At 38.4% G+C, this 15,670-nt stretch overlaps 1 protein-coding gene across 1 annotated transcript in view; it reads right to left on the bottom strand.

Moving 5' to 3' along the window:
* rnf126 (ring finger protein 126) overlaps nt 1–15,141 on the bottom strand; it is a 58,256-nt gene extending 43,115 nt beyond the window's left edge. Inside the window, 1 exon segment of the mRNA XM_051934673.1 lies at nt 15,016–15,141. Within this exon segment, the coding sequence (XP_051790633.1) occupies nt 15,016–15,090 (75 nt within the window). The 5' untranslated portion in view covers nt 15,091–15,141.
* Between the last annotated feature and the right edge of the window lie 529 nt (nt 15,142–15,670).

The raw sequence follows: 15,670 nt of genomic DNA on the forward strand, positions 1-15,670 counted from the left end.
ATGTAAGTTGGATTATGCTTCCTAACAGTAAACGACTTCTACCTAACGACACAGCCACAGAACAAAAAAGACGAGACCGCATGGATAAAAACAATACACGGAGGCTCCTACAACGCGCTTCAGACACACCAGAAGCAAAGACGTCACGGCTCCACAATGAAAGAGCTCAACTAACGGAAATACAAAATGAGCCCATATGGATAAACACAATGAACGAACGCGCCCACAACGCGCTTCTGACACAGCAGAGGCAAGGGAGTCACGGCTCCAAATGGAAGGAGCTCAACGATTAGTAATACAAACATGAGCCCTTATGGCTACGACCTGTAAACAAGCTCGTATGGATAAAAACAATGAACAAAGGCGCCCACACAAAGAAACCACTTTAGTACAAATATGTTTATTTAATTAAATGAAATCTTTACCATGGCTACGACCTGTGAACTAAACCTGAGGTAAAGCGTGCACGCCAGGTTGTACAGCCACCCGAACACGACCGCATATACCACGTTTGTTTAGTAATGTAGCCCTCCATGCCCGGATCCGCCGCCATGGTCACTTCAGCATGCGAATCTGCCGCCGTCAGCAAACAACTTCTTGCTGACGACACAGCCATAGAAAAACAAAAAAGAGACTGCATGGATAAAAACAATAAATGAAGGCGCCTACAACACGCTTCTGAAACACCAGAACCAGATGAGTCACAGCTCCAAAAAGAAACCACTTTAGTACAAATATGTTTATTTCATTAAATGAACTTTCCCAGGACGCACCCACCCTCCATGATATTTCATCCCTCCAAATATCGGAGGGAACAGAAAGTGATTGCCATTCTTGGATTTGCGATTCTTTCGAGAATCGCGGGCTTGCTGGTGTCTTACTAAAGGGCAGGCAATATTCTTTCAAAATATAAGAGTCTGGTGAAGGAACCATGTTGCCAGCATAACTTGCAGTATGTAACAACATGTTTATTCAATTATGACCAATTATGACAAGATATAACTACATAAAAATTAAGATTATATCTATTTACAATAATAAAAACATCTTGACAAATAAAGGAATGATTTGTGCCACAAAGAGAAACGGTTTATGCCCAATGGACTGCATAATGACACCTTGAGGCTCTCACTCACCCAAGTTATCCAAAAATGAACAAAAAACCCCCTTCCTTGCCAATTTCCACTACACAGGAAAACACAATGACAGCATAAATTTTTTTTAAAAGTATGCGAAAAATATGTAAAAACAAAGCCCAACTTACTAATGGTCAATACATTAGAGTTACAGATAGCAAGACACAGACATTGCTCCTGCTCCCACCCCCTGCCATTCACCCAATCTATCCAAAAACAAGTGATAAACCCTACATCAATAGCAATTGCAGTGCAAAACATAACTGTAAAACAATATGCAACACACACGTGAAACATTATTTCTCTCTCTCTGTAGTGTTCTGAAGAAACAGATTTTAGTGGAATGGGGAATTAGAAAGTACAGTGATCCCTCGCTATATCGCGCTACGCCTTTCGCGGCTTCACTCCATCGCGGATTTTATATGTAAGCATATTTAAATATATATCGCGGATTTTTTGCTGGTTCGCGGATTTCTGCGGACAATGGGTCTTTTAATTTCTGGTACATGCTTCCTCAGTTGGTTTGCCCAGTTGATTTCATACAAGGGACGCTATTGGCAGATGGCTGAGAAGCTACCCAACTTACTTTCTCTCTCTCTTGCGCTGACTTTCTCTGATCCTGACATAGGGGGATTGAGCAGGGGGGCTGTTCGCACACCTAGACGATACGGACGCTCGTCTAAAAATGCTGAAAGATTATCTTCACGTTGATATCTTTTGTGCAGCTGCTTCCTGAAACGACATGCTGCACGGTGCTTCGCATACTTAAAAGCTCGAAGGGCACGTATTGATTTTTGACTGAAAAACAAACTCTGTCTCTGTCTCTCTCTCTCTCTGTCTCTCTCTCCCTCTCCCTGCTCCTGACGGAGGGGGTGTGAGCTGCCACCTTCAACAGCTTTGTGCCGCGGGTGCTTCGCATACTTAAAAGCCAAACAGCCCTATTGATTTGTTTGCTAGAGATTGTTTTCTCCATCTATGTGACATTCTGTGCTCCTGACACGCACTCCTTTGAAGAGGAAGATATGTTTGCATTCTTTTAATTGTGAGATGGAACTGTCATCTCTGTCTTGTCATGGAGCACAGTTTAAACTTTTGAAAAAGAGACAAATGTTTGTTTGCAGTGTTTGAATAACGTTCCTGTCTCTCTACAACCTCCTGTGTTTCTGCGCAAATCTGTGACCCAAGCATGACAATATAAAAATAACCATATAAACATATGGTTTCTACTTCGCGGATTTTCTTATTTCGCGGGTGGCTCTGGAACGCAACCCCCGCGATGGAGGAGGGATTACTGTATTCAGTCCATTTCACTTTCTGCGCACTTCAGCATGTTGCAAATTTTAAAGGGATAAATTTACTATTTTTATCCAGCAATGTAACTCAATAACACATAATGACAAAGTGAAAAGGTTTGCAAATTCATTACAATCCTAAACTAAAATCTCACATTTTTACATAAGAATTTAGACCGTTTGCTCTAGTACTCCAAATTGTGGCCAGGTGCATCCTGTTTGCTTTATTCATTTTTGACACTCTTTGAAAGGAGCCCACCTGCAGCAAAACTGAACTGATTGAACATCACTTAGAAAGACACATATGCAGCGGTGGACAAATTGTAAATGCATATATGGCAGTCTGCTGGGTTACATGCTTTGCAAACCTGGTAGTCTAACTTTATATCTGGGGGTGAAGGGTTATCAGCCACTTTTTACAGCAATGTTTATTTGTAAAGTTTAGTAGTACATAAGTGCATAGCACTACTTCTACCACAGTATAAACACAATCAGCATTTTAGAAAAGAATATTAAAAAAACATGATTTTTAAAGGTTTATATCATGTTGACACACAGTTTTTATTCCAATGTACACAAAAACATTACCAAAAAATAACTTAAATACTTAATATTGTATTCTCAAATTCTGTTTTCAGATTTAATTTAGACCACAGCAAATTAGTTTCTCTATCACAAATATCAGTTTGACCTTCAGGGCTATTCTAAAGTGCAGTAAATCCTTTACAATGTTATACACCATTAGTTAATCATAGCCAATGATTTATATATACAGCTGCATTAAACTCCTGGACCATTAAGCAGGGTCTGAAGTTAATAAGAATGAGGTTTAGGTCGTTTGTTCACACTTTGCAGTCTTTAGGCTTTAGTAAGAAACATTTTCACAACCTCCAGCATTCCAGAGATGAAGGTGTTATTTTCTGTTAGGAGTCATGTCTGTTAATTGTGAGTCTGTAGGTTAGTTGTCTGTAATTAAAAACTGATAGTCCCAGGCATCTGGACTACAGATTTGTCCACTCCTGCTGTGAATATAAAGTTACATAATTCACACTCTATGTCAGGACTAAAACTAAGCCATGAAGTCCATAGTCTCACCGAAACCAGATGTATAATATATACATCTAGAGACAACCATGAATAAATTTTGCTTAAAACTGGTTGGGAACAATTAGACAACTTACCAAGTGTCATATTTCGAAACCAATTCAACGCCTCATGCAGGCAGCTCTCAAAGTACGGGCAGTGATTTTGATGTGTTCTCATTAACCTGGCCTGACAGACAGCAAGCTACTGTTTATGTACAACCACCTACAGTCAAAGAGTCTCCAAAAAAACAAAAAAAACCCCACCCTTTTACAGGTGAAATACAGTTGTAAAAGTAAAAAAAAAAAAAACTAATGGGACCATACAAATACATTATTATAACAAATATGGGGAAAATAGGTATACTATTGTGACTAGGTTCACTGGCGATTGGCCATCTCTAATGGTAGTGGCAGAAGAATTGCTCTGTAGCTGCTCTGCTGCATCTGGTAAACGGTAAACCAAGGGCAAAGTAATTGGTTGTCCTCTGCAAGATCAAGCTTATCTAATAATGTGCTTGTTGTACAATGTTTAAAACATTTAACAACAGGGTTTGACCTGCGCTTCCTCTCACTCTCCTGATCCGTCTTCTCTAGATCAGTGGTGCTTCCAAGCTACTAGTGCTCTTCTAATCTGAAGATGGGAGCTAAAGCAGTGTCACGTGTCACATGCTTGGCCATATCACGGCTCCTCTCTCGTGTACTTGAGTGCTGAAGTAACAGCTCAATATTTTGAATGAAGTTTTGAGACTGTACCTGCCTTCTCAATAAAGTATGTGTATTTTCCTTGAAAACCTAGACTCACCTTTGTGACCCAAGCTTGACAATGCCTGTACAAAAAAAAAAAAAAAAACAGCGCTTCTTAAACTGCAAAAAATATTTTATTTGAAAATGAGACGTAAGATTTAACTTTTTTTAAATAGAAATACAGGTAAGACTACAGAATGAAAATAAGATTTTAGATGTAACTTTTTTTAATAGAAATACAGGTATCAAAATACGGAATGAAAATGAGAAATCAGATGAAGATGAAGGTACAATTCTGAGTGTTTTTGCCATGTCATTTTTCTTCATTCTAGAATCAAGTTTTTCCATGATTGTGAAGTTTTCTTTCATCGTAAACAGACAGTTTCTCTCCTTTTTTGTTCATCTCAAAGTAAACTTTGAGAACTGCTATGAAACTCGAGCAGTACACTATCTGCACACAATACAACTACCCACTTGAAAACCAGGTGACGCACTGACTCAGAATTCGACCATATGAATGATGTCACACCTACACTCTTGTCGAGCCTCACCTAAACAGAGTTGAGACCTGAAATTTTGCAACAGTCACTTTTTTTGAGACTCAGTGTGGAAAGTGTAGGCGTAATTCGTTTAACATGATGTTGTATGAACATTTGTCAAGGCCAACAAAAGTATGTTATTTGACCTGTAGACATAAATGTTTGTCACAAATGCAGAGAGCACATTGCACATTTTAAAAATAACCTAATGCTGGGGAAAAACTTTTTTCTAGCATCACATTACATATTGGGACTGATCATTATCAATGGACGAACAGTAAATGTGAACGATATGTCACAGGTGCTGCATGTGCATTCTGTTGTTCAGTGTTACGTCAATAGTGTAGGAGTTGAAGTAAGAATGAATTGGCAACTTTATTCATGAAAATATGAACTGCAAAATATGCATTTCAGTGTGTCACACTCTGTCTAAATGAACACCATTAATAGAGCTGATAATGAACAGCCAAAATAGATGCAGTTTCAGTACTCAAAACACCTGAATCAACACTTCTGCCTAACAAGACCAGTACAGGCTGCACAACATACACTTACTAACTGTACATCTAAACAAATAACTAAAGAAATTTAACATTACTATCTAATTGCAAATGCAAACAAGCCACAACAAAATAGCTGCATAGTTTTAACTTGTTGTATACCCATAGACCACAATGCTTATCTACACTCTATCTGCTGTTATGTCATACGGTGACGAAACAGTTAAGATGACAGAAAGATATTGCAGCAGACACACACACACTTCTCAAACGTGTGGAGCCCAGTTACTGCAATAGCCTGTGTGTGTGTGTATGTTTGTCTATCTCTATTGTCACAGAACTCAGTCTTCTACTTCTTAGTCTTCTATCTTTCCCCACTTCTGAGAGGACAATGTGCCTGGTCAACCTTTTCCATCCTGTTTGGTCCTGCACCTCCTTCCAGTCAGATTCTATTCTTTCAAATCTTTTTACTTTATCCATCCACTTCCACTTAGGCATCCCTCGCTTTCTTTTGCCATGTTTTTCCATTCCCATCACTCTCTTGCCCATATATTCATTGTCTCTCCTCATCACGTCCATACCACTTCAATCTACTTTCCTGTACTTTGTTAGATATCTCCACCACTTCTCTGTGGTACCTGTGATTGTCCTATTTCTTATTCTGTCCTTTCCTAACTCCACATATTCAGCTCAACATTCTCACATCTGCTATATTTAACTTCTTCTCCCGTGTTCCCTTCACTGTCAATGTCTCACCTCCAAACATCATTGCAAATCTTTCCATTGTCTTAAAAACTTTACCTTTCATAGTCTTGCAGGGCCACATGCCATGCTTAAATGAGAATGCACGTCTAGGAACAACCCTTTAACAAAGTGTGTAATAGAACAGCGGTTAAATCCTGTGCTGCAAATACTACACCCGCAGGGCTTCTTCTTAAAACATGAGCCCCCAACTTCTCCAGTCTGTGTGCTTTATACCACTCTGTGGGCTGAACCTTTGTAGCGCAGGATTTCACTGCTATTCACTATACACTTTTTAAATGGGTTGTTCCCAAATGTGTACTCTCATTTGAGAACCACATCTTACCTTGCAAAACCATAAACTCCAACGAATTTTATGTAGACCTTTGTCGTTAATTTGTGGTGTGGCATAAGGAATACAAACCATTTGTGAACCTTTATGTGTTTCTAGGAGCACAATGGCCTCAATAATTGAGAAATGAAATAAGTTTGGAGACACTGCTACCTGCATTAAAGAGCATCTGCCTGCACTCCGCAGACCCTGTTGGAAGGATGACCATCTTAACAGTATTCTATCAATCAAGCATTTATGGTAGAGTGGCTACATGGAACCCAGTCTTGAGTAAAAGGTATATAAACTATTCTCAGAGCACGAGGGGGGAAAAAAAAGACTCTCTGGTTTGATAAGACAAAAACCGAACCCACTGGGCAGAACTCCAAGCACTATGTCTGGTGAAGACCAGGTACTGTTCATTACCTGCCTAATATTAACTCTTAGGTGAAACGTGATAGTAGCATCATGCTAAGGGGTTCTCCTTTGCAGCAGGCACAGGGAGACCGATCAGAATTGAGGAAAGGATGAATTCAGGCAAATATGGAGGGGTCCTTGAAGAAAACCTGTTCCAGAGTGCATGCCATGGTTCACCCTTCAGCACAACAAAGACCCAAAGCAAACAGCCAAGACAACCTCAAAACAACTTTACAGATACTTCCTATCCAGTCAAACTGAGCTTTTGAGGATCTGCCAGGAAGAATGGAGAAAAACTGACAAAATCCAAGTGTGCAAGTTTGAAGAGAATTACTGAAGAAGAATCAAAACTGTAATTGCTGATAAAATGGCTACTACGAAGTAATTAAGTGTATTAATATTTTTATGAATCAGAGATAAAGGTTTCTGATTTTAATAAATATCAATAGGTCTATCAATGGAAAAAGTGTCAAAGTAAGCAATGTGTTGCTATTGACCACCAAAAAACACAGGAAGTCGAAATACATTTCTTTCGTGAAAAGTTCACTCTTTGGAGATTTATGAAATGCGTTTTATTACCATAAACACATACCTACAGGCTGGCTAACAAAAACTTACTTTCTGGGGCATCATAAACAAAAATTGTGCATTCTTTTTTAATAAGAAAATATGATATATATATATATATATATATATATATATATATATATATATCCCTCTCTCTAATGTTTTACAATAGTTAACAATTCCTGAAGTATTAATGCCATACTAAACATATTTCAACTTCAGCATTTTACACTCAGAAAAACACTGTCAATTATAACTTCAAGTCAACAAAAATGCAAAAGCATCCAAATCATGACAATCCCTGCAAGTGAATTTTTACTATGTAACAAAACGAAAAAAAAATAGCTTTGACCACAAATAATGAAACCATTTTCATTGTCAATGAAGATAAAAAGAAAACAAATGCACTCCTACACAGAGGTTGGGAGCATGTGCTCCTACACAACCACCGCTAATACAAAGCAAATGCGCTGAGCAGCAAATTTGCAATTTCAGGTGACAAAAGAGTTAAATCAGTCTTGTTCTAGAAATGAACTTAATGCCCTGCTGCATACAGATGACAAAAGTACATGTCACACATGTTAAAACAAAACTGGATCAGCAAGAGCCATTTGCTTTCACAAAATAATGAATATGTTTATAACTGAAGTCTTCATTCAGTATTAAAACAAACACTTTTTTATTCAAAAACAAACTAAAAGGCCACAACAAATTTCCTCTAAAACTGTTAAAGAATACACATATTTGCATTTTTCTTTTTAAGAAACGTTTGAAGAAAATTTTTAAATAATGCTATAGGAAAAACCATGAGACACCATGTTTCATCAGTGCTCGATGGTCTATTATTTGGGAACCAGTCTGTATAACAGGCACTGATAAATGTTCAAACCAACTACAAACTTGACAAGAAAAAGCTAAAATATAGCATATCCATTGCATAATTCACCCTGCTTCATAGACTTAATACAAAACTAACTAGCAACTCAAAATCTGAACCTAGACTACAATGTTTGTGTATTTATTGAAAAAGCAGAGACAAAAATAAAAACAATCATAGTCTGATCTGGTGTTGATTCAAAATAACCAGAATGACATGTTACAAGGTGTTAAACATACAAGTGAAAAAGATAGAGCTAAGCACTGTTGCCTCACCCACTACTGATTCCAGCCTTACTGAAAAAGAAATAAGCTAAGAAACTGAATGAATGGAAGTTTTGATTATGGCTGGCAATTCAATTAAAGCATCACTTTTCTATAATATTTATAAAATAGCAAACACCTGTTGCCCTGGGAGATGACAAGCAAATTTATTTGACTTCACAAAGACAAACTCATTCATGAACTCAAGGCTGTAATATCCAATTTATTTCCTTCAATAAATTACAGTAGTATTACATCACTCCCAGTAGTCTAAGACACATTCGGCAAATAATCTAGCAACAAAAATCCAAAACAGATGGTTTTTATTAAAATCTCAGGATGGTGGTAGCGCTGCTGCCTCGCAGTTAGGAGACCTGGGTTCGCTTCCCGGGTCTTCCCTGCATGGAGTTTGCATGTTTTCCCCGTGTCTGCATGGGTTTCCTCCCACAGTCCAAAGACATGCAGGTTAGGTGGATTGGCGATCCTAAATTGGTCCTAGTGTGTGCTTGGTGTGTGTGTGTGTCCTGCGGTGGGTTGGAGCCCGGCCCGGGATTGGTTCCTGCCTTGTGCCCTATGTTGGCTGGGATTGGCTCCAGCAGACCCACCGTGACCCTGTGTTCGGATTCAGCAGGTTGGACAATGGATGGATGTCAAACTAATTGTTTGCTGATAGAGAGCTGCGGCACCTACCACAGAAAAAAACACCTGAATTGGGACCTGAGTGCAGCAAGTAACAGCTCAGCACCACACTGGAACTGGCCAATCTTGCCACCAACCCAAAAGTTTTCCCTGTAAGTTGGAGGGCCTGCTTGCAGGGCTGGATGCAGATTAACGTCATGCCCAGGACGAAGCAATTGCAGAGTACAGCAAAAATACATGCAATTAAATCCATGCATCACAGTCATATTTGGTAGGGAAGATTTTTCATTCATAAGCACAGATGTAGGAAGACAAGAAAACGATACAGCAAAGAAAATTCACAGGCACAAGATGGGACAACCTCAAGACTAATATTTCAAAAACTGTATACATATATATTAACTTAAATATATATAAATTTAATATTAACTTTATTTGCCCCAGGGGGAAATCTGACATACACAAAACAGAAGTACACAAGCTCAATTTTAGATGGTTTGGGGAGATTACAAGTATGTGGCTTAGTTAACTCTAAAGACGTAAAGCTGAACTTATAGGATAGGTGAAGCACTTATTAACTGGACTGTGCCTTGTTGGGGGGGGGGGGGGGGGGGGGGGGGGGGGGGGGGGGGGGGGGGGGGGGAGCTCAAAGACTACCTGTCACAATGTTTTAACATCCGTCTTTAATTCAACTGAAATAAACATTCCCATCCAAGCCTTGGACCTTTTGTCCAAACCCACTCAGATGGACACAAATGGAACACTAAGAGTTCTGTAACAGACAAAAAATTTGCTCATGTTCCAGTTTTCATTACTGGACAAGAGATTCTTGTTCTGATGATGTAAAACTTGTCTCTACCACTGTGTTTAAATGCAAAGTTAAATTAGAATTAAAAATCTAAAAAACTAAATGTTAGTTTTATCTTAAATGTTTGTTTTATCCTTTTGTCATGTGTAATAAAGTTGTGTATCTGATAGTAGTGCGCAATATGCATTAGCTACAATAATATCTTAATTGTTGTTTTAACAATGTGCGAGCCGAGATTGTCGTGTATGTCACTCACTTTGCGAAAAACAATCAAAAACAAGCCTTGAGAGTCCATGCATTCACTGCCTGATGTAACCTAACGGGGTAGACTACAAAGTGTGTGCAAAGCGAGCTCACAGGCATACAGGGTCAGCACACCAGAAGTATGGAACCCCATAGGTGTTATTTTACTTATGTAAGAAGCATATCCCTATCGGGCATGTTCTAGTTGGCAAGCCATCTTTTTTGGGGGTTCTTGATTTCAAAGCATTTTTTTTTCTTTCCTTATTTAAAATACTCACCCTGAAGTTAAATTATGATTAGTATGTTATTCCTTTTGGCTTCATATCTTGTTTACAATATGGGTAAGTCTCTGTTTAAAATGTTCTTGTTATAATAGGTTTGTTGGTCTTTTGTGTAAACCCTGAGGGCCACTTTGAAATGGTTTTCTCATACTTACATTGTTTGATCTCAGTAACACTTCGGTGATTTTAATGTTTTGTGTTATTTTACTTCAGTTAAGTAAATAAATAAGACCTGTTTTCGTTAACTGTTGTTTCCATTAATCTAATCAATCAATCTAATTAATATCCTATAAACCAGGATATTAAATTTAATATTAATATTAAAGGATGCAAAATATCAAATTGTCATTATTGTCAAAGTTCCAGAAAACACAGATATTTTTTTGCCTATATCTGTCTGTTTTTTAGATTGCACATATGCACTAACAAATACAACGTAAATTATATAGTTACTGATCACAACTTATTCATGTTAATGTTAACTCCTCACAAGAGACCAGAGTTGTGGCAGATAAATGATCTGTATGAAACTACAAAGAGGAAAACACAGTCTTGTGCCTTCAAAAACAATATAAAAAGGACACAAATTATGAAGAAGTTCAAAATTTTGCCATAAAAATAGGCAAACAAAAAGAATGTTTAGGAAATCCAGGAAGCAACAGTACAATAATATTGGGTTTTAGAAAGCAAAATGCTTTAGATAGAAGCAGACTGAAGCTTGCCAGTATCATGAGATAAAAGTCTAAAAGGGTAGGAATTGATGATCACAAGGCTTCAGGTTCTGATTCCGGTGCTGTAGGTAATCGATTATATAATGAAACTGATGTGATGGTTTAGCAAGTTGCATGACACAGGGAAAATATGCTGAGGTGGACCAACTATATTTAGCATATGCCAAAGAATGACTAGGTTAGGCTTAAAGAGCAGATGACTACCCATTGATGGCAAAAGCAGCAGATTATCGATTTCAAATTGACTTACATATAAAGTCTTAAACAGTCAAAGCCCTGTTTACTTATCTGAACTTATCAATACTTACAAACTAGAACACATTAAGATCAAGATGTGAGCCTACTTAAGATTCCAAGGATTAAAAAAAAAAAAAAAAAAATTCAGAAATGAGCGTCAGTAGGCTTTGCGCTCTAGGAACCAAGTTACCTGAACTATTCTATAACATTTCAGTAATTATTTATTGTTCTAATGCTGATAGTTCTGATCATAAAATAGGTTCTTACAATAGCAATTATTGAGAAGAATTCATAATTAATTGCAGAACAACGGTATTTGAGTGTTCCACTAGAGTGCCTGTTTCTCTTGCACGTTTTGGCTCAAAAACTAACCAACACGTTGTCATCTCATAACAAGCTGAAGTTTCGAGTTTGGTATTTTTCCGTCCAGCTTTTTTTAACTCTGGACCACCCTGAAGAAACCATGACACACAGGACACACACACACAGATGTTTTCAGTATCAGGGGCCCCTAAAATGTTGAGATCTGTCAAAAAATGAAGATTGAAATTTTTGACAAATCTAAAGCTTTTGTTCCTACCCCACAGACAATAGGTTATGGTGGGGTAGGGTAAAAAGCAATAACAGTGGAAGGTCAAACTTTTAGTTAAACAGCCCCAGGGAAGTGGAATGATCTGCCTGCTACCATAAGAGATGTCCCTTTAGTCTCACATAATCCATGCTGAAGACTCACTACTTTAATGTAGCATTCCCTGATTAGAACCGATCAGCTGTGCATAATGTGTTTATCATTTGTACAAAATTATAAGTAACATAACATTTGTAAACCATTACTAACCCTACTCTATTGCTCGTCTCTACCTGGCAACCTGATATGCTGCTTGGTACCTTATCCTTACTACCAAGCTGCTGTTCTACCAATGAAAAAGTCATATCAGATAAAAAAGTACTGGAATTATCAAGTGGAAAGATTTCTTTCTTCAGACTGGGCACTCCAGCACATTGTACTACAGAATGCCCAGGTGGGAGCAGGCAGCTAATTGGCTAAGATCTCCAGGACTTTGTCTTTGATTTATCTTTTACAATTGACTGTGGACACTCCCCCCCCCACCCTCACCCTGATTACTTATTTTCTCAAGGGATGCTGCTGCCTGGAGTTTTTCCATACATCCATTATCCAACCCGCTGAATCCAAACACAGGGTCACGGGGCCTGGAGTTTTTGTTTTCCTCTAATCTGTTGTCAACTAACTATCGTTCAACAATCAATGGACAAATAGTTTGCTTCCATTTGTTATTCAGTTTCTATTTTGTTTTCTATGTATTTTAACAAATCTCTGTCTTTGTGTGTACTAATGCTGAATGTAGTCATTTGTAAAATCTACATGCATTTTACCTGAGAACTTGTCAGAGTGCCATGCAAAAATGAACTGAACTGCACTAAATGATGAGAAGGTTGGATCTTGCCTGTAAAAATACCCAGATCTTGGGTTTAAACAACTAAGTTATTTATTTATTATTATATTTATTTATATTATTTATTTAAGTTATTTAATTATTTCATTAGTTATTCGAGCTGGTTAAATTAAAATGACTACTACGCTGTCCCTCTCTGAAGGGCACATGCTGAAAGAAAAAGGCAGTACAGGACACACAATTGGGAAAAATGGCAGAAATGTGTGGATCACGATCAGCAAAAAGTAACACTGGTGAACAAGCATTTCGCTACTGGGATTCACCTGTACTGTAACAAATTTCACTTACTGACTCCAAATCTGAAATCTGTTTTCGTCTAGCATGTCCTGTTTTTTAGTTCTGATGTTCCAGGTCTTGAACAACTAGTGTGACTGGACAGAAAGGCGGATAAACAATTTAATAAATACCAGTAATTCCACTAGGGATGCCACGGAGATAAACTAATTCACTAACAGCTGTGAATTGTTTACCTTGTCATTATTCATTTTATTTAAAATTTTTAATTAGCGGAAAAATATTTGGTACTGATTACCAAGTCTTATATGACTCTAATGCATAATGACACAACTCAGACATGACACTGCAGTTGGTAGTCGGTTTTACTGTTTCTTTAACATAACATTGCATTCCAGGACATCCAGATTCACCATTAACTTGAAAATTGCTGTTAAAAAGTGTTTTTGTCAATTTGTTTACCGTGAACTTTTTAAACTAGTTTCCAGGCATGAGCAGAAGAAGTTGTGTTAACGACCCTGACCATTTTTGTTATGTCTGCAGACAATTTACTCCACAAGACCAGCAAAAGAATATTTCCAGCAGACTTAAAACTGCATACAAGCATAACTTTGGCTGTAAACTTGGTGACCAAGATAAAGTATGGGCACCTCATGTTTGCTGCACTATTTGATATTCAGGTTTTAACACAGTGGCTGAATGGCAAGGAAAAGGAAATGTCTTTTCCTGTACCCAAGGTGTGGCGGAACCAACAAACCATCACTCAGATGGTTATTTTTGAATGAAAAATATTGTTGGTTTGGGGAAAGATTTCATCAAGATATAAAGGTTATGGAAAACTGCTAGGGAAAATTCACTCCGAGTATGATGGGTGACTACTGTTAGTTATTGCAAAGAGAGATTATGTGCAGTACAAGCGCAAAAGCAAGTGCCTCAAACATTTTTTGAGCACGCTGATCTCGCTTTGATATTGAGGTAAACTGACATAAACATGTTTAAACGTGTCTCCGGTATCGTCTTTTGGTTTGTTTTCAGAATAAACACATCAAAAAAAAATTGTTGGGGCATAGCTCAAACTCCAGACATTGTGTTGATATATTTATATTCAAAAGTGTCAAAACGTCAATGATGTGTACCTCAAAAACCTGACGTGCTTACTTAATTCCTATTTCATACATGAAATCAGTGTAAAAAAATCAATGAAGAAAAGGTCTGAAGTTCCCAGAAGCAAACAAAAAATATTTTTTGTAGACCTGTGTAATAAATGGGATCAGGTCTAGCATACATCAAAAAATGATCACCCTCGTAGAAGGCGACTATGCCACAAATGTACATTGTTGCGCTTGTTAAGGACAACATAAACCCCTTAAACATACCGATAGGTCATCCCAACACTCCCAATGGATTTCCTGTGTATGTGCCCATGTTGTACATGAACAAACCTCGCCTATATAAGCTGCCCCTATATCTCGGTGGAAGAGTTTTCATTGCTTTTGAACATTCTAGCCGCGATTACCGTTTCGTGTTGGGACTGATTAGCCACAGATCTCATTCAGTTTCAATACCACCACCTTTTCGTTTCATTCGAAACAGCACTGATCTTGTGCCTTGATTATCAAGTTATGACAACAGCGTCCCTTCTACTCCACGGGGTGATCCCCACTCCCATCAATCCATGGCCGGTATATTTTCCAGTGGCCTCTCGGCTCCTCTTCAGTCTTTCAAGCTAGTGACTGCCTGTGCTAAGTGCACTCTCCTAGGAAGAGGCCTGCTACTATACGATAAACGTTCTACTCGCACCAGTCAAATAACACCTACCCTCGTATCAAATTCCTAACACATAGCGGGTAAGAGTTTATAAGAAGCTGCTCTTACCGGCAAACGTGGGCTAATCTCCGTCGAGCAGCGGTGGCAAAAGAAGCGGCCTGGCCGCGGGGTCGCTTCCGCCATCTTCCAAGTGCCTCCTTCGAGACGGCACGGACCAAGCGCGAAAGCGGAGCGTCTACGGGCTGCCAGTAAGGTCAAAAAGCTCAGCAAGGAAACGCGAAACAGGAAGACACGCCCACTCCTAAACCATTCAATAACATATCATGTCATGGGTTGATATTTTCCCTTATTTGTGATGACTTAACAATACCAACAATCTAAGGAAAAGGCCCAGAGGGCATTCAGCCCTTAACCTGACATGAAACTTAACTTCTTCAAAATAACATCAACTCGCTATTTGAAGGTCTCTACAGTTCTACTGTCTACCAAACCACTTTCCTGACGTTCGCTTAAAATGCCAACTCCACGATATAAAACGGGTAAGGTACTTGCAGATGACCAGTGGTGTCCAAATGGAAAATGTAAAATATTCCTTTTCATTCCGAAAAGAAAAGCAGCCGAAAGAAGAAGAAGATTCACTAGTCAAACACGATGTTCCAGTGTCACTGGCGTAGCGCAGAACCCGTGATCTTCCCGTTATACAGTAGTGGAGGTGTACAGAAGAGCCTCACTTAACTTTCCCTTATTTAGCACTTTGCCACAT

The sequence above is a fragment of the Erpetoichthys calabaricus genome, chromosome 12 (assembly GCF_900747795.2).
Source record: "Erpetoichthys calabaricus chromosome 12, fErpCal1.3, whole genome shotgun sequence".
NCBI classification, from domain to species: domain Eukaryota; kingdom Metazoa; phylum Chordata; class Cladistia; order Polypteriformes; family Polypteridae; genus Erpetoichthys; species Erpetoichthys calabaricus.